This window comes from Larimichthys crocea, chromosome XXII, assembly GCF_000972845.2.
Source record: "Larimichthys crocea isolate SSNF chromosome XXII, L_crocea_2.0, whole genome shotgun sequence".
Taxonomy (NCBI): domain Eukaryota; kingdom Metazoa; phylum Chordata; class Actinopteri; family Sciaenidae; genus Larimichthys; species Larimichthys crocea.
In genome coordinates, this window is record NC_040032.1 from 16,322,242 (window position 1) to 16,341,401 (window position 19,160).

Sequence of the window (19,160 nt, forward strand, 5' to 3'; positions counted from 1 at the left end):
TGTGTTTAAACTTTGCAGTAGCCTATTATGAATGTTTTTTTTTCATCACCTGCCTATTTCTATTTTGAAATAATAAACAGTTGTACCCCATACAGTGCTGTGAGTGTTTAACATAAAATGTCACTATTATTTCTGGTCAGATAAAAAAAAGAATTGTCAGATTTGAACAAACAACGACTGAAGTAAATGTCTGACATTTGAGTCTTTTACTTAAGCAGCCGGCTAACTTAGCTTTTAAGCATGATGTTATAGGTGTAAATTAGTGAGTTTTAGAGGTAGTGCTGTTTTTGTGCTGTGCGACATGTAACATAATAGCCACAGACATGTAAGAGTGATATTGACATTTCCCAAAAAATGTTGAATTTAGCTCTCTAAAGTGGAAGAATTTCTCCTTAATTAACAGTAAGAGCTCTTCATTTAAAGAGTCCTCCATTTCCGTGGTCACTCCTCTCAGATCTGGTACAATTACAACAATTACACAAGCAAAGTGGCACTCCGTCCTCGGTGAGAAAAAAAAGTGTGTCATGTGACCCTCCGGGTGATTACCGTCTCCACTTCACACCGCAGCCATAATGAGAGTGGAGATTATAGCTTGCAGAGGTTATGAACTCTAGCTGGACTTCTGTTACACTAGTATTCATTACTCTGTTGATGTTCTCTGATGCGATAATGATCCACTTATGTCTGCCACAGAAAACCCTCCTCTTAATCAGCACACAGAATGAATGTTCCTGTAAATATTGAGGGAGATTTTTCAAAGCATCGCTAGCATCTGCTTCCACTGGTGGAATTTAGATAAGCCTTTCAGAAATTAAACAGAATATCATACATGTTGATGACTTATTGAGACAATATGTATGTATGAAGTTGGAGCTTGCCATTTCATTAATCTCGAGCCTTGACCTTCTGGGTCCACTGGTCTTTGTTTTGTGATGTCTTTTCCCAGTATTTTGTGACAATGTCTTGTATGTTTTTTTTTAAAGATTTTTTTTTTGGCCTTTTATGCCTTTATTGATAGGACAGCTGAAGATAGACAGGAAGCAGGGGGCAGATAGAGGGGGAGTGACACACAGTAAATTAGCTGTCCGATGCGGGATTCGAACCGGAGCCAGCTGCAGCGAGGACTATAGCCTCCACACACGGGGCGGCCGCTTAACCCGCTACGCTACCGATCACCCCAATGTCTTGTATGTTTTCCTCACACAAAACATTGCTAAATGAGTTACAATGAGAGTTAAACAAAAAAAGATCTACAATATTTGTCTTTGTCCATACTGTGCGCACAGGACTTCCTGATACAGCTTTCTTAAGAAAAAAAAAAGTCCTTCCCTTAATGTAGTCAGAGTACACACCCTTATCCCTTTTTCTTTTTTTTTTTTTTAGAAATCAGTAAATCTCTTTGAAATGTGACACTGTATCTGGCAATCTTGTGCAAATAAGATTTAAGGCGGCGAGATGAAAGCACTAATTTCATCTCTCTATGGCCATTCTCAGCGCTCCGCTGAGTGACCTCCGTTCATTATCATTCAAATATGGGGACGCGAGGCGAGCTGACAAAATTTCGTGCTCGCGCACTTAAGCAGCACACTTCTGGGCAGTTTAGCAGCTTAGCTGAGAGAGTGTGACAGCTGGCATTGAAAACCTGGTTTCAAAGGACGTGCTTAATATTAGCTCAGCCTGATGATAACAGAGGTAAAATAACACTTTCATTCATGCACTTTGTACTCACCGCACACATTAAAGTTTCTATAAGCTCCGATGATGCTATATGATGTCTGAATAACCTTTACAGGGTTGTTTTTTATTAGAATAAAATTCACTATTCAGCTTGTAATCAGTATGAAACTTTCCAGTGATCACTTTGCATACATTTTTACTATTATCTTTCACCGATTGATTAATGACATGTGCTACTGTGCTCCGTCTGCAGACTGGTCATTAGAGAAGAAGCAAATATCAGCAGGCTTTACAAATAAGATTGTGTGCTTGTTTTGGAAAAACATACGCTAGCCTCCTTTCCCTGCCATGCTCCTGCTACAGCAGTGAAACTGAAGTCATCATGATGGACTCTGCAACGCCGATGTGGCCCCACAACGGGGATCTGGCTGCCCAAAGGATCCACTCACCCATTATGACAATATTCATAGCATGATATCTAATAACTCCACTAATTATCATGCAAAAAAGAGTCTTTTTCTTCTAATTAGGATATCTTGGAAAGAGCTGTGATGGTTAGTGGAGTGTGGAGTTCTGGGCTGTAAAACCAAAGGCCAAAAAGGCACTCTGAGTGAAGGATCTTGGGAGATGCTCATGTTTTATCATTAGGGAAATACATTCCATTATGAAAAGCCGAGAACACTGCAATTAACCCTCCAATCATTTATTTAGGCTCTATCTGTATGGGCCTCATACAGTGCTTAATCCCCATATATGTAGTTAAACCCGGGGCATCATTAACTAGACTTGTCAGGAATCTCATCTGGCTCATCTTCTTTACAGTCCTCTCTCCTAACTAGCTATGGTTCATCAGCACAAGTTAAATGAATCAACTTTGATTCAAATAGTTATACCAGTGTGATCATAAACCAGCTATCTATCTACGTCTCCATGAAACCATCCATCTGTTGTCTATATATCTAGTGCAGTATTGTTGGGGGGCGGCTGGAGCCTGGCCCAGCTCATTGACCAAGAGACATTCACCCAATAATCGTAGAAATGGAAGATTAAGTTAAAAAGGAGATTTTATGGAAAACAATGCTTGTTAATTGTCCTTAAGTGAATATGAATCTTTACTGCATGTCAGCATATCTAGATATGAACAATAATAATTCAATTTACATTCTGAAAGGAAGAGACAATGGCAGCAAGGCAGAAAAAGTATGATGGAAGGTAGATGGCTTCACCAGCTAAAAACAACATTATGGAAGTAAAGGAGAATCAATAGCCAGAGTTAAGTAATATTTAGACATCACTTTCCAAATGGAAGCTGCTAGGCTTCTTGTGTAATAGGCCGACACACTCACACTACATTGCTGATTTACAAATGGCTTTGGAATTACATGTACACAGTGTGAAAGCTGGCATGAGGGATGGCTGGGTATTCACAAATCAGGGCCCTCTTCAGCCATTATAAATGTCCCATTAACATGAAAACACTTTGAAGCATGAAACATCAAGCAGTTGGCAGATGTGACTGATGAGTATTGTTTCTAAAATAGAGACAAAAGATTCTGTCATCTTTCTTTTAAAAAAAAGACAGCGCATGAAATATCAACACCTCTTTGACAGTACACTGGAGATTTGCGAGATATTTATGTATTTTTAATGGAACATTTTTGTTCAATAAAAAATCACATTCCTCCCATAGAATTTCTCCTCGGCCTTTTACTCATATACCTCGAGCCACAGTTGAAACACAGAATGACTAATTATAGTATAATTTGAAAATGCATTTGCTGGTAAGTGATTAATCAAGACACTTGTAAAATATAGTCCAGTAGTGCCTCCTGGTTAACATATTAAAGAACATATTAAATTTTAATGTTTAATTATAAAAAGATCTCAGATGAATTATTAATGACTTTTAATGATTCAGGTGATGATTTTGATTCTTATTTGCGGTGTGTGTATGCTGCTTCCACAGCGTCCAATGAAAAACAAAGATCTTACAGCTTTTTAAACTATAAACTATAACTCTATTTTGGTAATAAGAAAGCCCTGAATAATTTATAATCATTCAACAAATGTATTTTTTCCTGCATTGATCGTTGTCTCAATTAAACCACAGAACAGGTGCACAGCAGCATGTACTGCATGCAAATAGTTTAAATGTAATACTTCAAACAAACAATGGAGTCATTAATGTTTTAATACCTGCCCAGCTCAGTCAGAGATAAAGTGATCCGTCCTCTTTGTTCATTTTTGTTCCTCATCGCCTGCTGTGAGACATCGCCTCTCCTTGAGGTTTAAATTCAAGATTTCATCTGATGAAATATTTGTATTTATGATATATAGTCACTTTATAGTTGGATTATGGGTGTTCATACCTAAAGCAAAGGTTATTATATAATAGTAAACTAAACTAAAACATCTCATTTTAGGGATGAAAAAAAAATTGTTAACTTATATAAAAATTTTATCTTTTAGACTTTAGAAATGAATAAATACTAATTGAAACAATATTTTGTGCTTATATAACTAATTAAAATAAAAAATATACAGGAATAGTCTTTAAAAAATTGATTTATTTGTTAACATGACATACATGAGGAGGCACTGGTGCTTGTTTATTGTGACTGGGATGTCTACACAGTCAATTGCTTTCATACTTTCAAGTGTTGTGTGCATATTGCAATCCCTATATTGGCTTTCTTAAATCTTGCCATCATATTCTAATAAAAAAAAAAACTGAACTGAAACTAATAAAAACTAAACTAAATATTTAACATGAATAGAGCAAGCTCGCTCGGGAAACCAACTGAAAATAAGCTGAACTGAAAACCAAAATCCAAAATAAAACCAAAAATTGAAATCAATGAAAAATACAACACTTTAAGAACTCTGCCTGAAATATGGAGTTAGGTACCATTTCTTTGGTTTTGAAGGTTGACAAAAGTGTTTGCCAGTGATAATAGCTTTTTTCTTTATCTTTTCTTTTCCTTATTGTTACGTGCCTCTCTGGCTCCCACAGAAGTGATGAGGGAAATGTCAGCATGTGAACTCTGCAGACTCAGTATTGTTTACTCCTTTATGTATGTCATGCATCCAAATTAAGCCGTGCACAAACAAACTTTTACCTGGCATCCCACGAATTCCGAATCAGTAATATCTGATAATGATTATGCATCACTGCACTGAACCGAAATGTGGGAAGGAGGAGTGAGGAGAGACTGAAATCGATATAAACAGCACATTCTTCCCCTCCATGGCGGAAAGGGGATCTATTATGGAGAAATCATGATTTATGTCAATGGCAGGAGGGATGTCAGCTTGAGCAAGGGATGGAGGTACGAGCCAATAATGATAAATGCCCCCCATTCACAGGCCCACCCAGCCCCCAGTACACTCCTCTGTGGCCAGAGGTGAAGCTCTTCAGCACATCTCTCCACCCGTCCACTGGTGTTCAGCATTTTGCACCACCACACCCGCATTTTCTTCTGCGGTTCCACGCTTCTCTTTTTTATCCATGTCTTTTTATCATTATTAATATCAGATAGAGTGCCATCTTCTCTTCTGTTGTTGCCACCTCTCTGTTGTTGTCTATTGCGTGGGATCTGTCTATGTGGAGACCAGTACTGCTGCTCATGATGGATTCCAATGATCCAGCGCTTTAGGGAACAAGGAGCGAGGCAGTCACCTTTAAGCTGTGGCTGAGCAATCTGTCTCTGTCAGACATCCCCCATACATGCAACATGGGCCAGACAGTGAGCAAGAGGAAGAGGAGGGGATGAAGAAGAGAAATGGCCGAGATAATGTACGGGAGAAGATCAAATACTAGATGGAGCTAAAAAACAAAGAAATAATTAAGGAGGAGAAGATTGTTGAAATAATGTCATCTAAAATATCTGATTTATAGTAAAATTGCACTTTATGCATGTGGGTAATCTAAATATTTGGTGTTGTAGTAGATTTAAAACATGACACTGAGTGGACAGCAATATTTAGATTGTATAAATCATTTTAGTTTAATTAGTATTGAGCTGTGTGTCAATAAAATCTGTTTCAGATGGCAGCTTCATTCATGACAGAAGTGCACTGAATTGTTCATCAATGAGAATTAGCATCAGACTAAGTATGATGTTATTATTTATTAACGCTCATCAATAGGGAAGTTACACCGGAATGATTTTCTTTTATAAGAGCTATTTAGTATGTGTTGAAAATGATAACACCTTGGCCGGTGTTTGCATGTTCTTTCAGTGTGTCCAGACCAAGTAAGCTCAGCCAATAACTATAGGACTGACTGTAAGTGCGAGTGAGTGACTGTCCATCTGTATTAGTCCTGTGATCGAACACCCAATATCTACAGAGATAGACCCACCTCCTCACCTCTCCACCCCCAGCCCTCCCTTTACCAATGGAACTCAATAGGAATAAAACAGGTTAAGTCATTAAAAATCATGAATGAAAGCACAATTGTATCAACGCTTTCTAAAATAACTGGCCTGCACACATTCAGCAGGTGTCTGTTGTGGATGTGTGGTAGGATCTTTTTCACTGCGTGGTAGCAGGAGGGCGAGAAGCACATAGTGTGTAATTGACAGTGACAGATAGCAGTCAGATGTGATTAGTTCCGGCTAGGTAAGCAGTCCATCGGTGGCCTGGCTGACAGAAGAAAACAGAGAAGTGCAAAGGCAGCAGCGGGAAGAGCCTAGGCGTTTGGACACAGGGCAAACAGTAGTAAAAGATCAAATTCAGCATCGCCTATCTTCCTCGAAATTACACAGATGATTAAATAGTCTTCATTTCTACTTCTATTAAATCAATTACTACATTTCCCCTACAGTAGCTTACCTAAAGAGGCTTTAATCCGCACCCAGTGAGACTACCCGCTGACACACCTAACAAAAGCATAAGCTTTCCATTGACTTTGGTAGTTTGACCTTTTATATATGCAAATAGTCTCATTTCTATATTGAGATAACTGCGTTTTTATTTTCCACAACTATGAATTAACATATAGAAATGCCCCAGTTGATTGGCAAATAACAAAATCTGCTTAACATGCTGAGGTGCGTGAGTAAATAAGACAACCCCGGACCCCTGCCCCAAGACTCCATATTTGCTATGTGGTAGACAGATACCTCCCTGCTTTTAAGCTACAAGCAAACAGGATTGCCCGCTACAAATTTACATATAGGATGAATAGGTTATGAAATCCCAGTGCACCTGTATAGGGTTTTCAAAAGGTTAGTTCCACTGTGCGCACCTTTAAGAGAACAGAAAATGGTGTTCAGATTCATGTTTTACTGCTTTATATTTGCAAAAGCAGCAATAAAAGTAAATCTTCTACCCACTTCAATAAGTGATGAATAGCATATCACACATTTTAAACAATCTAGAGGTAGTGATGCTGAGTTTTACTATTAAAGAAGACATTAAAAAAGGCACATATCTTGCTACGGTTTTTGGGGATAAAGGTAAAACAATTAATCTTTTTAGATTAGAGGAGTTAATACACTGTTAAGATTAGACTTGTAAGTGCCATGTAGACTGGTGTAGGCTGAACAATAGCGGAGTTACTGGTGCACAAATAGCTGACAAAATGTCTCTGCCGGGTAGGAGCATGATCTAAATACTAATCAAACATCATTTGCAGCTGGCTTTATTTGAGGCTCCTGAGACTGTCCCATCCTGCTTCTTCGCCATGGTAACCAGGGATTCATTTCAGAGGTGTCATGCTGCATTATCATCTCACCGGCTCATCCACTCCCCTCCGCCCTCTGGCTCGCTCTCTTTTGTCCCTTCTCTGTTCAGACCCTTCAATCTCAAACCTGCCCAGCATCCTGGAAGGAAAACATCTCCTATCTTGCTCTAGCTCAGATAATACACCGGTGTGATCTCTCTGCCGTACACACACACACACACACACACACACGCACCTACACATGCACGCATACTATATAGACAGTATTTCGTGGACACACTTTTAGATTATTTTCACACACAAACGCACAAAACAGTTACTTGAACAGCTACACATATACAACCATCACAATGCCTTCAAACATGTAACATTTCCAGTAACAAAGGGCATGTCTGAAAGGTGCCTATGTCAGCCGTGTTGGTGAACAGATTTGAGTCAAACTGTATGTAGCATAAAGTGTGTAGGTTGCAAAGAGCAGTTACTTTATTTTTTTTTAACATTCTTTTATTTCAAATTATGCATATAAAGAACAACACAAAACATTACACTAAAAACAAAACAGAACACAACAACCAGGAACAATTAGTGTCTCAGCATACCTACAATCCCAAATCAAGACAAACTACACAGATGGATATCCCACCAAACTAATCCCAGAATACAGGGGAGAAAGTACCCTCCGCAGGAGACCTCCACAAAACAACAAAAAACACAATACCGTAATAGCTTCTTACGACCAGCCGTTACCAAATTATCTGTCTGGCCATCCAAAATGGGAAATGACCCACAAAACCAAAAACAAATCCATTTGTACATGAAGTTTTGCAGTTATCTTTTCCATCAAATACACATTCTTTAGTCTCTCTCGCCATTGTTGAAGGGTGGGAGGTAGAGGTTTAAGCCAACACAGGGTTATCATTTTCCTCGCCACTAGTAGGAGAATCTGTAATAGTTGGGCCTTTCTCTTCCCTATATCCCCCCCTGGATTCAAACCCAGTATATAATGTAATGGGTTCAGCGGTAATGTAATTTTCAGAATGCTCCGGATTTCTGCTTGGATCCCTTGCCAAAATGGAGTCAACATCGGGCAATCCCAAAAGATATGAGTGTGGTCCAAGAGCAGTTACTTGATTCACCTTTTTATTGTAGAATTTTCTTCAAAAACTCTCTATAACAAGTCGTCTATTCAAGTTAATTCAAGAGTCATACCTCGACTATGCCATTTGTCCTTTAACAAGTTATCCAAGGAACTTTTCACTCAGTGTCTTGTCCAAGATTACTCCGACACGTGAACAGGAAGAGCTGTCTAAGCCACAACATTGCAGCTATTCAACCCACCTCCATCATCATCATTCATCCCTTTACCCAGCCTTGTACACATCCATTCATCCTCACAGTCATCCTCCCATTCCCTCCCCATGCTCGGCTGTGTGCATCTCTCCCCCATGCTTCAGGTATACCATCTGCGGCTTTCAAAAAAAGCTGACACCTGAGAGACAGATTCCCAACATTGAGTCATTTTCTTTCCACAGTTCCACATGGCCAGCTCTGCCCAACAGCTTCCTGCTTTATTTATCCCGACAGTCATTAATCCTCCCTCTACCATCCATTAATCCTTTAACACCAAAATGCTACCTTTACATCATTTAACCTTTAACCATTAAGTGGTATATGTCTTTGCCAGTAAACAAATCCTGTGCATGTAAAAGTGCAAGGAGTGCTTTGCCGCATCCCGCTGGACAAAACGTCTCTGGCAGTGTGTGACTGGACAGGTGTTGTAGAGGATGAGGTGAAGATGAACCATGATAGGACCCTTTGTCAAGCCAAATCTACTCTGAAATGGAAGATCTGTGTATAAATGTTTCACATGCTCAATAACCTGTGGAGAGAGCCTCAAAGAGTGATCTGCCACATCCTTTCCTCATGAGTATGAAAGGCTGAAAATATTATAGCATGTGCTATATGCAGGATGTAATAATCCTTTTGATCTATAGCAAAAAATAATAATTAAAATACATACTGTACGATTTAATTCTTCTTCTCCATGTCAATCAAGATATCTTCTTTTATGTGTCTAAAGATAAAATGTAATTTCATGTGCCACCATTCAAATAAACGCAAGAGATGAAAATGTATATCCCTCGCTGGAGCCCTTGTGATAAACTTTGCCAGTAGGGGTCTAGAGATTGGAGACGGAAGCTAATTCAAGCACTCTTTTGTTTACATGAGTCTCAGTGATCTGAGGGCATTAGGGAAACCCTGACCCCCTACATATGCTGGTGAGATTTGGCATCTTGCCACATCGAGCAACACCAGAGGCGTGCAAAGGGTTTACCCTTTTGTTTTGTGCAAAATGGCTTCCTGAAGGCTGCACTTTGTAATAACAAAGACAGTGAGCCCTGTCTGTGCGATATGACATGGCTGCCTGCCTCATCAGCCATCGCTCCCCAGGGACTGTAACAAATACAGTACAAAGTAGCAAACCGGAATTCCAGAGTTCCTCCCATGATATCTAGCAACGGAGGGATGAATAGGAAAAAGAAATGAGAGACAGAAAATCTCTCTGTCTGGTCTTTCATCCTCGCACTGATAATTATGAGAGAAATATTGGTGATTATATACTTCTGAATAAAAATTTTCAAATGACTGTGATTCCTAAATCCATCTGTATTTCAAGTATATTTATTACAAATGTGCAGATATTACTTGTAACAAAAATGTTCACACTCAATGTTGTAAAATATATTGCACAAGTATTTATTTCTTCTCATGGTTACAGACAATCGTTATATAAAAAAAAAGACGTGTGGTGGCCCATTTACTGTAGGTCTATGTGAACAAAGGTCAGGCTTATATGAGGGTCACAACCTTCAGCTGGAGCAACCAACCCCGGCACCAACCTTCATTTCTCCTGCACCTGGTGTTGCTACCTCTAAGGCAGGTTTAACCTGTCCAGGTTCCATTACTGAGTTGATATTTCTCCTGCTATACCCTCTTAATGGCATATTAATCAGATTAATAGAATCACGCTTTAGGGAGGGAGAAGCTGTCTGTCAATCTTGGCTTAAAAACACAGAAATAAAAAATTAAAGAAGCCTCTGGGTGAACCATCAAAGCACTGAGAAATCTGATTAAACTTCAAATGTGATACAAAAAACAGACAGAAAGGAAATATTTACATTTTTTTTAGCCCCAAAACTAAAATGGATAAAAGAAAGCCACTTTGACACTTTGTTATTTGGTGGGAACAGTGGAAGGGAACAGCTTGTAATTCAAATACAGTGTATCTAGATCATGTTGCAAAAAATGTGCGCACGACTGGTAGAAAAAACACATAAAATTGATTTAATTTTGAAAGCAATTTATTTGAGAGCTCATTCCTAATATGTATCGTCTTTCTGAAAAATATGTGTTTTACTGAGCATACTGCTTCAGAATTCTCCCAACTGTCACAACTCAGTGCATACCGTACACTAGAACTATTTGAATGGGTCATTACATTAAACTATCTCTCATAATGTGTATCCCACAGCCCTGTGTTAAGCGTACTGTATGCCCTGGGGGTGCCTGCACAGAGAGGGAGGTCTAATGGACTGCTGTATTAGTGGGTTAATTGCCATGTCCTGGTCTCCACTGGATTGTGAGTAGGGCGTTTTATTTTAATTGTGAACCATCCCGTCCTGTAAACCCCCCCACACCCCCCCAAATCCAAGCATCCTGGCACTGGTGGGAGTATTAAGTTTTGGAGATGGTCTTCATGTTGCGGCTTGAGGGCAGCTGACCCCCCCCTTCAGATAAGTGAGTTGGTAGCAGACTGCCACCTGCTGGCAGCATTATAAAACTAACCCATCTTTGATAACAATAGAATCAGCACAAAACAGATATTATGGCGATTGATAAACAGATGTTTATGAATTTGTAGACAGTATGTTGCCGGCCACCGCCTTTCACTTTTGGTTTATCAGTTCCTGCCACGTTCCAGTATCTTCATCTTCGCACTTCTGGTCTTATCCTATCTATACTTAGGCCAGTGTTACACAGTGGAATTATGGACTCCACTTTACTTTTGCAAACTGAACTGTAACTTTCCATTATAGTTTTTGGCGCCTTTACATTTCTAATAAACTGATGCCAGCTAACATCAGTCCACATTCAGAAAAGTAGGAAAATAATGAGTCTTATGATGTTACTCCAAAAATCTTGAAACTACTCAAGGTCTTAGGTCATTTCTGCTATCAGAGCGATATCTGTACTTTTATTGGTTGCTGCATACATTTAATGTAAAAAGCTCAAACTGTTACCAGCCTTTTGGGCCCTTAATCTCTTCCCGAATGTCAAAGAAATCACACAAGAAAGAGTTTAAACGACAGAAACGAGCCAATCTTTTTGTTTAATTTTTTCATATTTGTTCTTTATTATATATTTTCAGAACCCCTGTCTGACAGTGGACATCAGATAGAATCAGTCTGTCATTGATTAACATGTGAACAAAGAAAGAATGAGCTGACACATTAGTAGATCCTCTGTTGTGGTCCTTTTCGTCAACCTACACTGACTGCACAGGAAATTTACATTTTAATGGCTCCAACTGCTCCTTCCACACACACACACACACACACACACACACACACACACACACACACACACACACACACACACACACACACACACCAACCCCTCCCCTCCATGCGTCAGAGTGAAAGCTCAGCTGAAACCTCGGGTGACTGCCTCCAAACTGCCGGCCCACTGAGACAAACCACCTCCCACACAAACACAGGCACAAAAACAGAAACCTTGACATGGTCATAAAATCTTTTTGGATGCACTTCATTTAATCAATCATTTTATTAGATAGCATTTCCCATAATGCATATTAAACTAAAGGGCCAGAGTTAAGTAAAGTCAAGTATAATCTGGAGGACAACCTCTTCAGGTTAACAGAGTCACTGTGTCCCGTACCCACTGCCACTGTTTTGTGAAGCCAAAATAGGGCGTGGTTGTGGATTATATAAATATATAAAGAAGTCTTCTATGACCTGCCCAGTACTTTGAACTTTAGGGAGCTGGCTTCTCTTTGCATGTTCAAGGCAGGTTTCTGTTCCTTGCTAATGTGGATCTAAGATCTGACAACTACTTAACATTTAGTAAACCTAGTTCCTGTTTGACGCTGTTCATTTGCCAGCGTTCTGTAATCTGAACGCCATATAATAATGGCCTCAGATTCTTCAGTATAGTCTGGTCCAGCATATCAGACACGCCCAGTCTTCCTCCTCTCTTCATGCATTATTTTGTTGAATATTTAATGTTTTGTGTGCTCGGTATGACAGATTAAGGATTGTTGTAAGAGATGAATCAAAAATGGGCGTGAAGTGAGTGAGATGACTTGGATACACTGTGTGATATAATAGACAAATATAAGTTGAATGGGAACAACAGCATGAGCATGATGTGCACACTTCATGTCCTACTTGTTATCATGCTGCCATCTAGAGGTAAACCACTGTATGACATATTTAATTTGGTGCTTCCTCCCATACTGCTGTATGTGTGTTACACTTTAATATTAACATGTATGCTTCAATTATACAGAGATAATAGTTTAAACAACTTCAGTTAGAAATGTATAATGGTCCTGGTGTTTATGCTGCTGCTTCTATTGACCAAGTCAAAGAGATTTATACAAAGTATTTTAAGTCTATCTAATTACATAGCTGTACTTGTGATGGAAATCAGTGGTGTTAGATAAAGTAAGATTTCGGCTAGGACTTTTTCACAGCAGATATGTTGACTTGTCATGGCGGGAAATGCACAGGTGTCTCTTATAACATTAAGAATTCTAGTAGGTATTTTATCATATGTTCATGTCTTATGATCATTAGATTTCAAATGAATGTAAATATTAGGCTGATTATTAATCAAACACTTTGCCTATGAAGGCAATTTACACAATATAAACAACAGTTTACATTACATTACCTTATTGTCTGAGGTGAGACTTGTTTCAGTCTGTTTGTTTAACCACAAACTCAACACAATAAAATATCGTATAAATGAATATGCTCATTAATGAGTCGACAACGATACTTTAAACAACAATTTATTTTATTATTAACCAGAGGATTATAGATATTTGAAGGTGATTTGGTTTCCTGGTGGTGGTTTCACCAGTTGTGGTGCTGAAAGAAAGATTTGTTACAGTATAAAGGATATGGAGAAAAAGGATATGAGGCTTATCTACAGTTTTAACATAAGCAGATGCACCACAACAATGTGACCTGAAGTAAAAATCCATCTGTTTACATAAGGATCTATTTTGCAGGACTGTACACTTTCAATTATTGATTTGCAGGCGCAGGAATCAATCTGATCAATGCATCAGTAAGGTAGCTAAATCATGTGGTCACTGTATGTTGTCACTAGGTTTTATCTGACGGCGTGCTAATGCTCAAGTGCAACCACATTTCGGAACATACACAAATGAACAGATTGCTACATAACCTTTGAGGCAGACTTTACAGTGTGACATAAGAACAAAATTAGGCATAGCTGATGGGTCCCACGTGATAACATGGATCTGATATGCAGGTGGAACCACGCAACAGCTAGTAGGAGAAAATCCGGCATCATGAAAATAAACTGTATAATAGGGGGAGGGGGGGTCGCTAAACAAAAAGATTAGTTTTACAAACATTTTCACATGTGATTTGTCAGGTTATAGTCAGTCATGAGGCACTCATATTGGACAGGCAGTTTATTTACAAATAGCAGACCCATACACACAAAGAAAAGAAGGTAAAGATGAAAAATTTCCAAGGAGTTTTGGGCAATGAGAAATTTGTATCCAACAGATCTCAACAATCGAAGCAATTTCCCTCAATCTCTAATTGCTTCTGGCTCGGGGCATCAAAAAGTACTCAAAAAACATACAATCACTGACGATTATCAGCAATTTACTTTATAAAAATATCACCATGGTGATCCACAGAGTCACAGATTTGAACCGTGGAAAGAAAGAGACATATTTACAGTAATCCACACAAAGGGGAAAATGGAAAGAAATTATTAAGGAACAAAAAGGTTGGAGGAAATGATGAGAAGTGCAGAGAGGGTCCCAAAAGGCAAAGCTTGAGCAATTCTTGCTTTAAGGTCTCTAAATGGACACCTCTTAATCTTTTTCATTTGTCCTGTAAAGACCAGATAAATATATCAGTTAAAAATGAATCTTAATGATCGAGGTTTAAACAGTTTGATTTGCAGTTGTGCCTTTATGATTTGATGTGCATGCACAGGTGGAAAATGTATGTACTCTATGGTGCTGCCATAATGATATGTTATAAAATAAATGGTGTTTATCGGTATTGTCTTACACATTGTAAATAACAAAATAATCAGTCATATATCTTAAAGTGCTGCTACTTTATACTCATAACAAAATATGAACAGTTTCCATGTGACATATTACAGTCACCTATTGTTTATTCTACCATACAGCACAACATCATCAAGTTTATCGCAATGTTAGAATGATAGAGATGCACTGGAGGTATTTATGAAAAACAAACATTGAAAAGTAGCTTAAAGCCTTTTAGACTGAAACCAAAAATATCAGATACTTTATATAAAGGTGGAGAGTTTTCCAATTCTTCTTGTAATTTTTAATTCATTATTTTAGCATAAACAAACTTTTAAGAGACCACATGTCTCCTAACTGTGCCTACATTGTGTTTCAGACTCTGTAAACACGGGGTGGTCTGTAAATATAGAAATGTGTTTTTAGACAACAAATGTACAAGTACAAGAAAGAGCAGAATGATTGCATGATTACAAAAATAATAATAATACAAAGTGCCAAATGAAGTTCTGCGGTGAAACCACATCAGTTGAGAGATGTAGTCAAAACTATATGGCAGAAGGGTCAGGTGACATGAGATGTGTTCTCCGCATCAGGAGGAGGAGGAGATCTCACCTCATAGTTCTTCAGCAGTAAAGCCAATGTGGACAGTCTGAGAGGGTTTAATATCTAGAATGAGACGGCCAGCGCTGAAGGAGCAGGGGATAAAAAAGACGAGGATGCAATTGAGATCGGTGCATGAAAATAATAATGAACAACAGAAGACCTACATCGACATATTCAGACAGAAACCTGTGGCTAAGAAGGTTCTTGGCTCTAGCTACTGTACATATCATTGTGATTGATCGGTCACTTGGAAACAATTAACACTGGTACAATAAAGCCTTCACAGTAAACCAAGTGTGAGATGAGCAGAAGCTTTTTATTTCAAATGTCAAGTCAAAATCTATGGATAATAATACCATGTTTTGAAAACAAAACAGAAGAGATGAGACTTAACAAATGTGCATTTACACACATGGTGTAATTACAGCGTGCAATATGACGGGTAAGAGATGACATATCATGTGAGTGATGCAAATCTAACATATAACTCTCACTCACCCAGGTGGATAATGTACAAGACATAAAAATAAGCTCTGACCACAGAATGAGATGAGGAAAAGTGTCCTTTCTTTTATATTCTCATGAGCAACATCATCAGTCAGCTCTTACTGATGATTGCTGCAGTGATGGAAGATGAGGGGTGGTGGTGGTGCCCTCTGCTGGTGAAACATGAGATGACGACAGGATGACAGCCAGATGGGAAGGGGATCAGGACAGCACACTGGTGTTCTGTGAATCCACGTCTTGCATGCTCATGACATCTGTACTTACTCCGCTCTCATATACAGGGTTGTCGAAGGCTGACTCTTCTGTCATGTTGTCATACGGCGGCGAGGACGTCGGCATTCTGATCGACTTCCCTTGGAGTCTGTGTAAAGAGAAGAGAGAGAGGGACATCCTGTAAAGGCTCAGTTGGTTCCAAAATGAAATGAATAAAAGTTTGAAGTTATTACTCACTTTGAAAAGTAGACATAAATCCCGAGGACAACCACCAAGATGATTGCAGTTGGAATAAAAACGGCAAGGGCGATATTGGTTCCCTCCATGCCATAATCCATATTAACAACTGGAAAGAAAAACACAGAAAAAAAAGGCATTATTTTCTGTTATTGTGCACACAAAAGAAATATCAATATATCGATATTGCAATGTCTCAAAACATGACTCACCATCTAGCCTGCGTTCATTCACATATTGGGCCGAGGACACTACAAAGACACAATGGCAGATTAGTCAGTATTTGGACCAGAGTTGTGTAACACAAAGCACAAAGCACAACACTCTGTACATAGGTACAAAATAAATACATTCACAAACGGCAACAAAATCAATAGCACATAATATGGTCTATGTCGAATGAAAAGTTCACAGTGTGTGGGCATGGTTTACCTCTGCAGGAGGGTGGAGTGCTATTCCACTGTGATGGATGCCCAGGGATACAGTAGATGGTGGCCTCACCCTGCAGCTCGTAGCCTGAGTGGCAGGAGAAGGTCAGCATCTCGCCTGCTTGGTAAAAAGCCTTTTCAGAGCTCTGGACGCTGGTGGAGGCAGCGCCAGGGTTCCTGCATGGCTCGTACTTTTCAGCTGAGAAGCAGGACAATAACTTAGGTCACAAAAACAGTAGAAATGCTGACACTCAGCAACAGGCACATTTAAAGAATTTAAATTGCACTTTATGGAAACAGGGATTAACAGTTAATCATGTATTCAAAGCACTCAAACAGTTTGGCTGTGTGTTGTGTGTATTTTCATGTCCATGATGTATTATTTCTGTCTTGTATGACTTACGGACACACTTGGGCAGCCTCTCGCTCCACTTGGGTGTAGCTGAATCTCGGTTGTAGCAGGTGAGGAGGCTGTTGCCGGACAGGACGTAGCCTTTATTACAGACGAAACGTACCGTCGATCCAACGGTGAAGCGGTTGCCCGTGAGCATCTTTTGACTGTGCTCCACATTCCCAGGGTCTTGACATGTCATAACTGAAGCATCACAAAAACAAATGATGGTTATTTATTATCCTTGCAGTCGGTGGTGGTGATAGAAGTAATAAAAAAAGACTTTTATATTCATATATGACTGTTATAATATTACTTTTTCCAGCATAAACGACAGATTATGTCCAGGTAAAGATAATTAAACACTATTTACAGTATGAAAAAGTATTTTAAAAGATTACTACAATTTAGCTTTATACTCCTATAATATTTCTTTTCCTCTTTCTTTTTAAAAAAAGGATCAAAATTAATAGTCATATGTCTTTTTATTCCACATATTTTTCTTCCTTGTCAAAATCTGATGCCTACATTACCCACAATGCAACTAGACCACTGCAAGTTTGGTGATGATGATTGAGGTTTGTTATGCTAGTAGCTAGCACTGACCTCAAGCAGAGGTGAAGAGTGGACTACAGAGCTCTAAGACTTCTTTGATTTTATCATCTTCAAAATCAACCTACGCTGACCCAAATTACATCACTCAAATTTGCGCTGCTGCCTCTGTAATAGCCTGATAACCTGTGAAAGTGAAATATTGATATTGTGTTAATGGCACACATCAATAATGTCTTGTAAATAATCCAGTGCCTCATGTCTCATTTCTCTTTCTTTTTGTTCTTACTTTGTAGTTCACACTACAACAATTAAGATAATACACCTCAACAATAGGTGCTACTGTTACAGATGAGGGAATTCGTTTGCCAAAAAAGAGTAAAAAAAAAACACCCAATAAAAGTTAAAGATAAATTTGAATAATAGTTTTATTTTTATTTTAAAATATTCTAGAGATTACATGGAATATTGTTGTCATGTATTCTCACTAATTGCGTAGTGAAAACACCCAAACACCCAACACCCATAGCCGCAAAAAAGGTTCAGACTTTTCACATATGCAGAACTAGTACTGCCACCCTGACTAGTCCACAAATCACAGTCACTGCTCCTAAGATGTGTCATAGTATTGGACAGCTAAAAATGACAAATGACTGTATATCAGCGCTTGAAAATAGCTAACGCTAATTGGCAGCCTATCAAAATATGATCCACCTTTGCGTCAGTGTTTTCTGCTGTGAATCAGCTGCTTTAAAATATTAGAAAAGTCTTGTTTTCCCGTGTATCACCATATCATATTGTGACAGTTTGCTTCCTATTGGACTACTGAAAAGTCTTTGTGACGTGCAGATTAAACCAAAAAAGAATTAGTTTTATTACATAATCTAATCTGCCCACTACAGATTGCGTGGTCTGGTCACTCTGTGACGGGTTTTGTGTGCTTCATCTCACCTTCCTCACATCTCGGCACATCACCGCTCCAAGTGAGATCCCACTGGCACATGAGTATCTCGGAGCCCACCAGCTCGAACCCAGGGTAGCACTGGTAAGTGATGACGGTGCCGTGGATCAGGTCGGGGTGGGACGTGCTCTTCCAACCGTTGGTGATCTCGGGCAGCTCAGAGCAGGTGTCGTTCCTCGGCACCTCTGTTGCGGTTGGAGAGGTTGGTGTTGCATTGTGTTGGAAAAGGAAAGACGAGAGACAGAATTACACATATTTGTCTATTTATGCTGACAGAGTGAGGAAAGACAAGGATGGGAATACAAAAATCCCTTTTTTCCTGTGCAATAAACATTACATTTTGATTCTTTATATAGGATCGAGATTGTGGAGCGACACGCAGCGAGGCTCCTCAAGGAAATCCTTGCATTATCATACAACAATCTACTCTGAAGGGAATGAATGCAACTGGAAAATTGTCTCTTCTGTGGGCACTAAACAGGAGCAGTTTGGGAGGAGAATGTAAATAGAGGCTTGTGATGTTTACTGGGAGGAACACAGCATGTGGT

At 39.0% G+C, this 19,160-nt stretch overlaps 1 protein-coding gene across 5 annotated transcripts in view; it reads right to left on the minus strand.

Moving 5' to 3' along the window:
* Window positions 1–13,450: 13,450 nt before the first annotated feature.
* sez6a (seizure related 6 homolog a) overlaps window positions 13,451–19,160 on the minus strand; it is an 85,792-nt gene continuing 80,082 nt past the window's right edge. For 3 of the 5 annotated variants that reach the window (XM_027273810.1, XM_027273809.1, XM_027273811.1), the window contains 6 exons: window positions 18,603–18,797; window positions 17,112–17,303; window positions 16,713–16,907; window positions 16,493–16,531; window positions 16,281–16,389; window positions 15,416–16,191 (listed from right to left, as the gene is read on the minus strand). In XM_027273810.1, coding sequence (XP_027129611.1) covers window positions 16,032–16,191; window positions 16,281–16,389; window positions 16,493–16,531; window positions 16,713–16,907; window positions 17,112–17,303; window positions 18,603–18,797 — 890 coding nt within the window. In that variant the 3' untranslated portion in view covers window positions 15,416–16,031. The other 2 variants (XM_010750430.3, XM_019271869.2) reach the window with 2 other exon arrangements.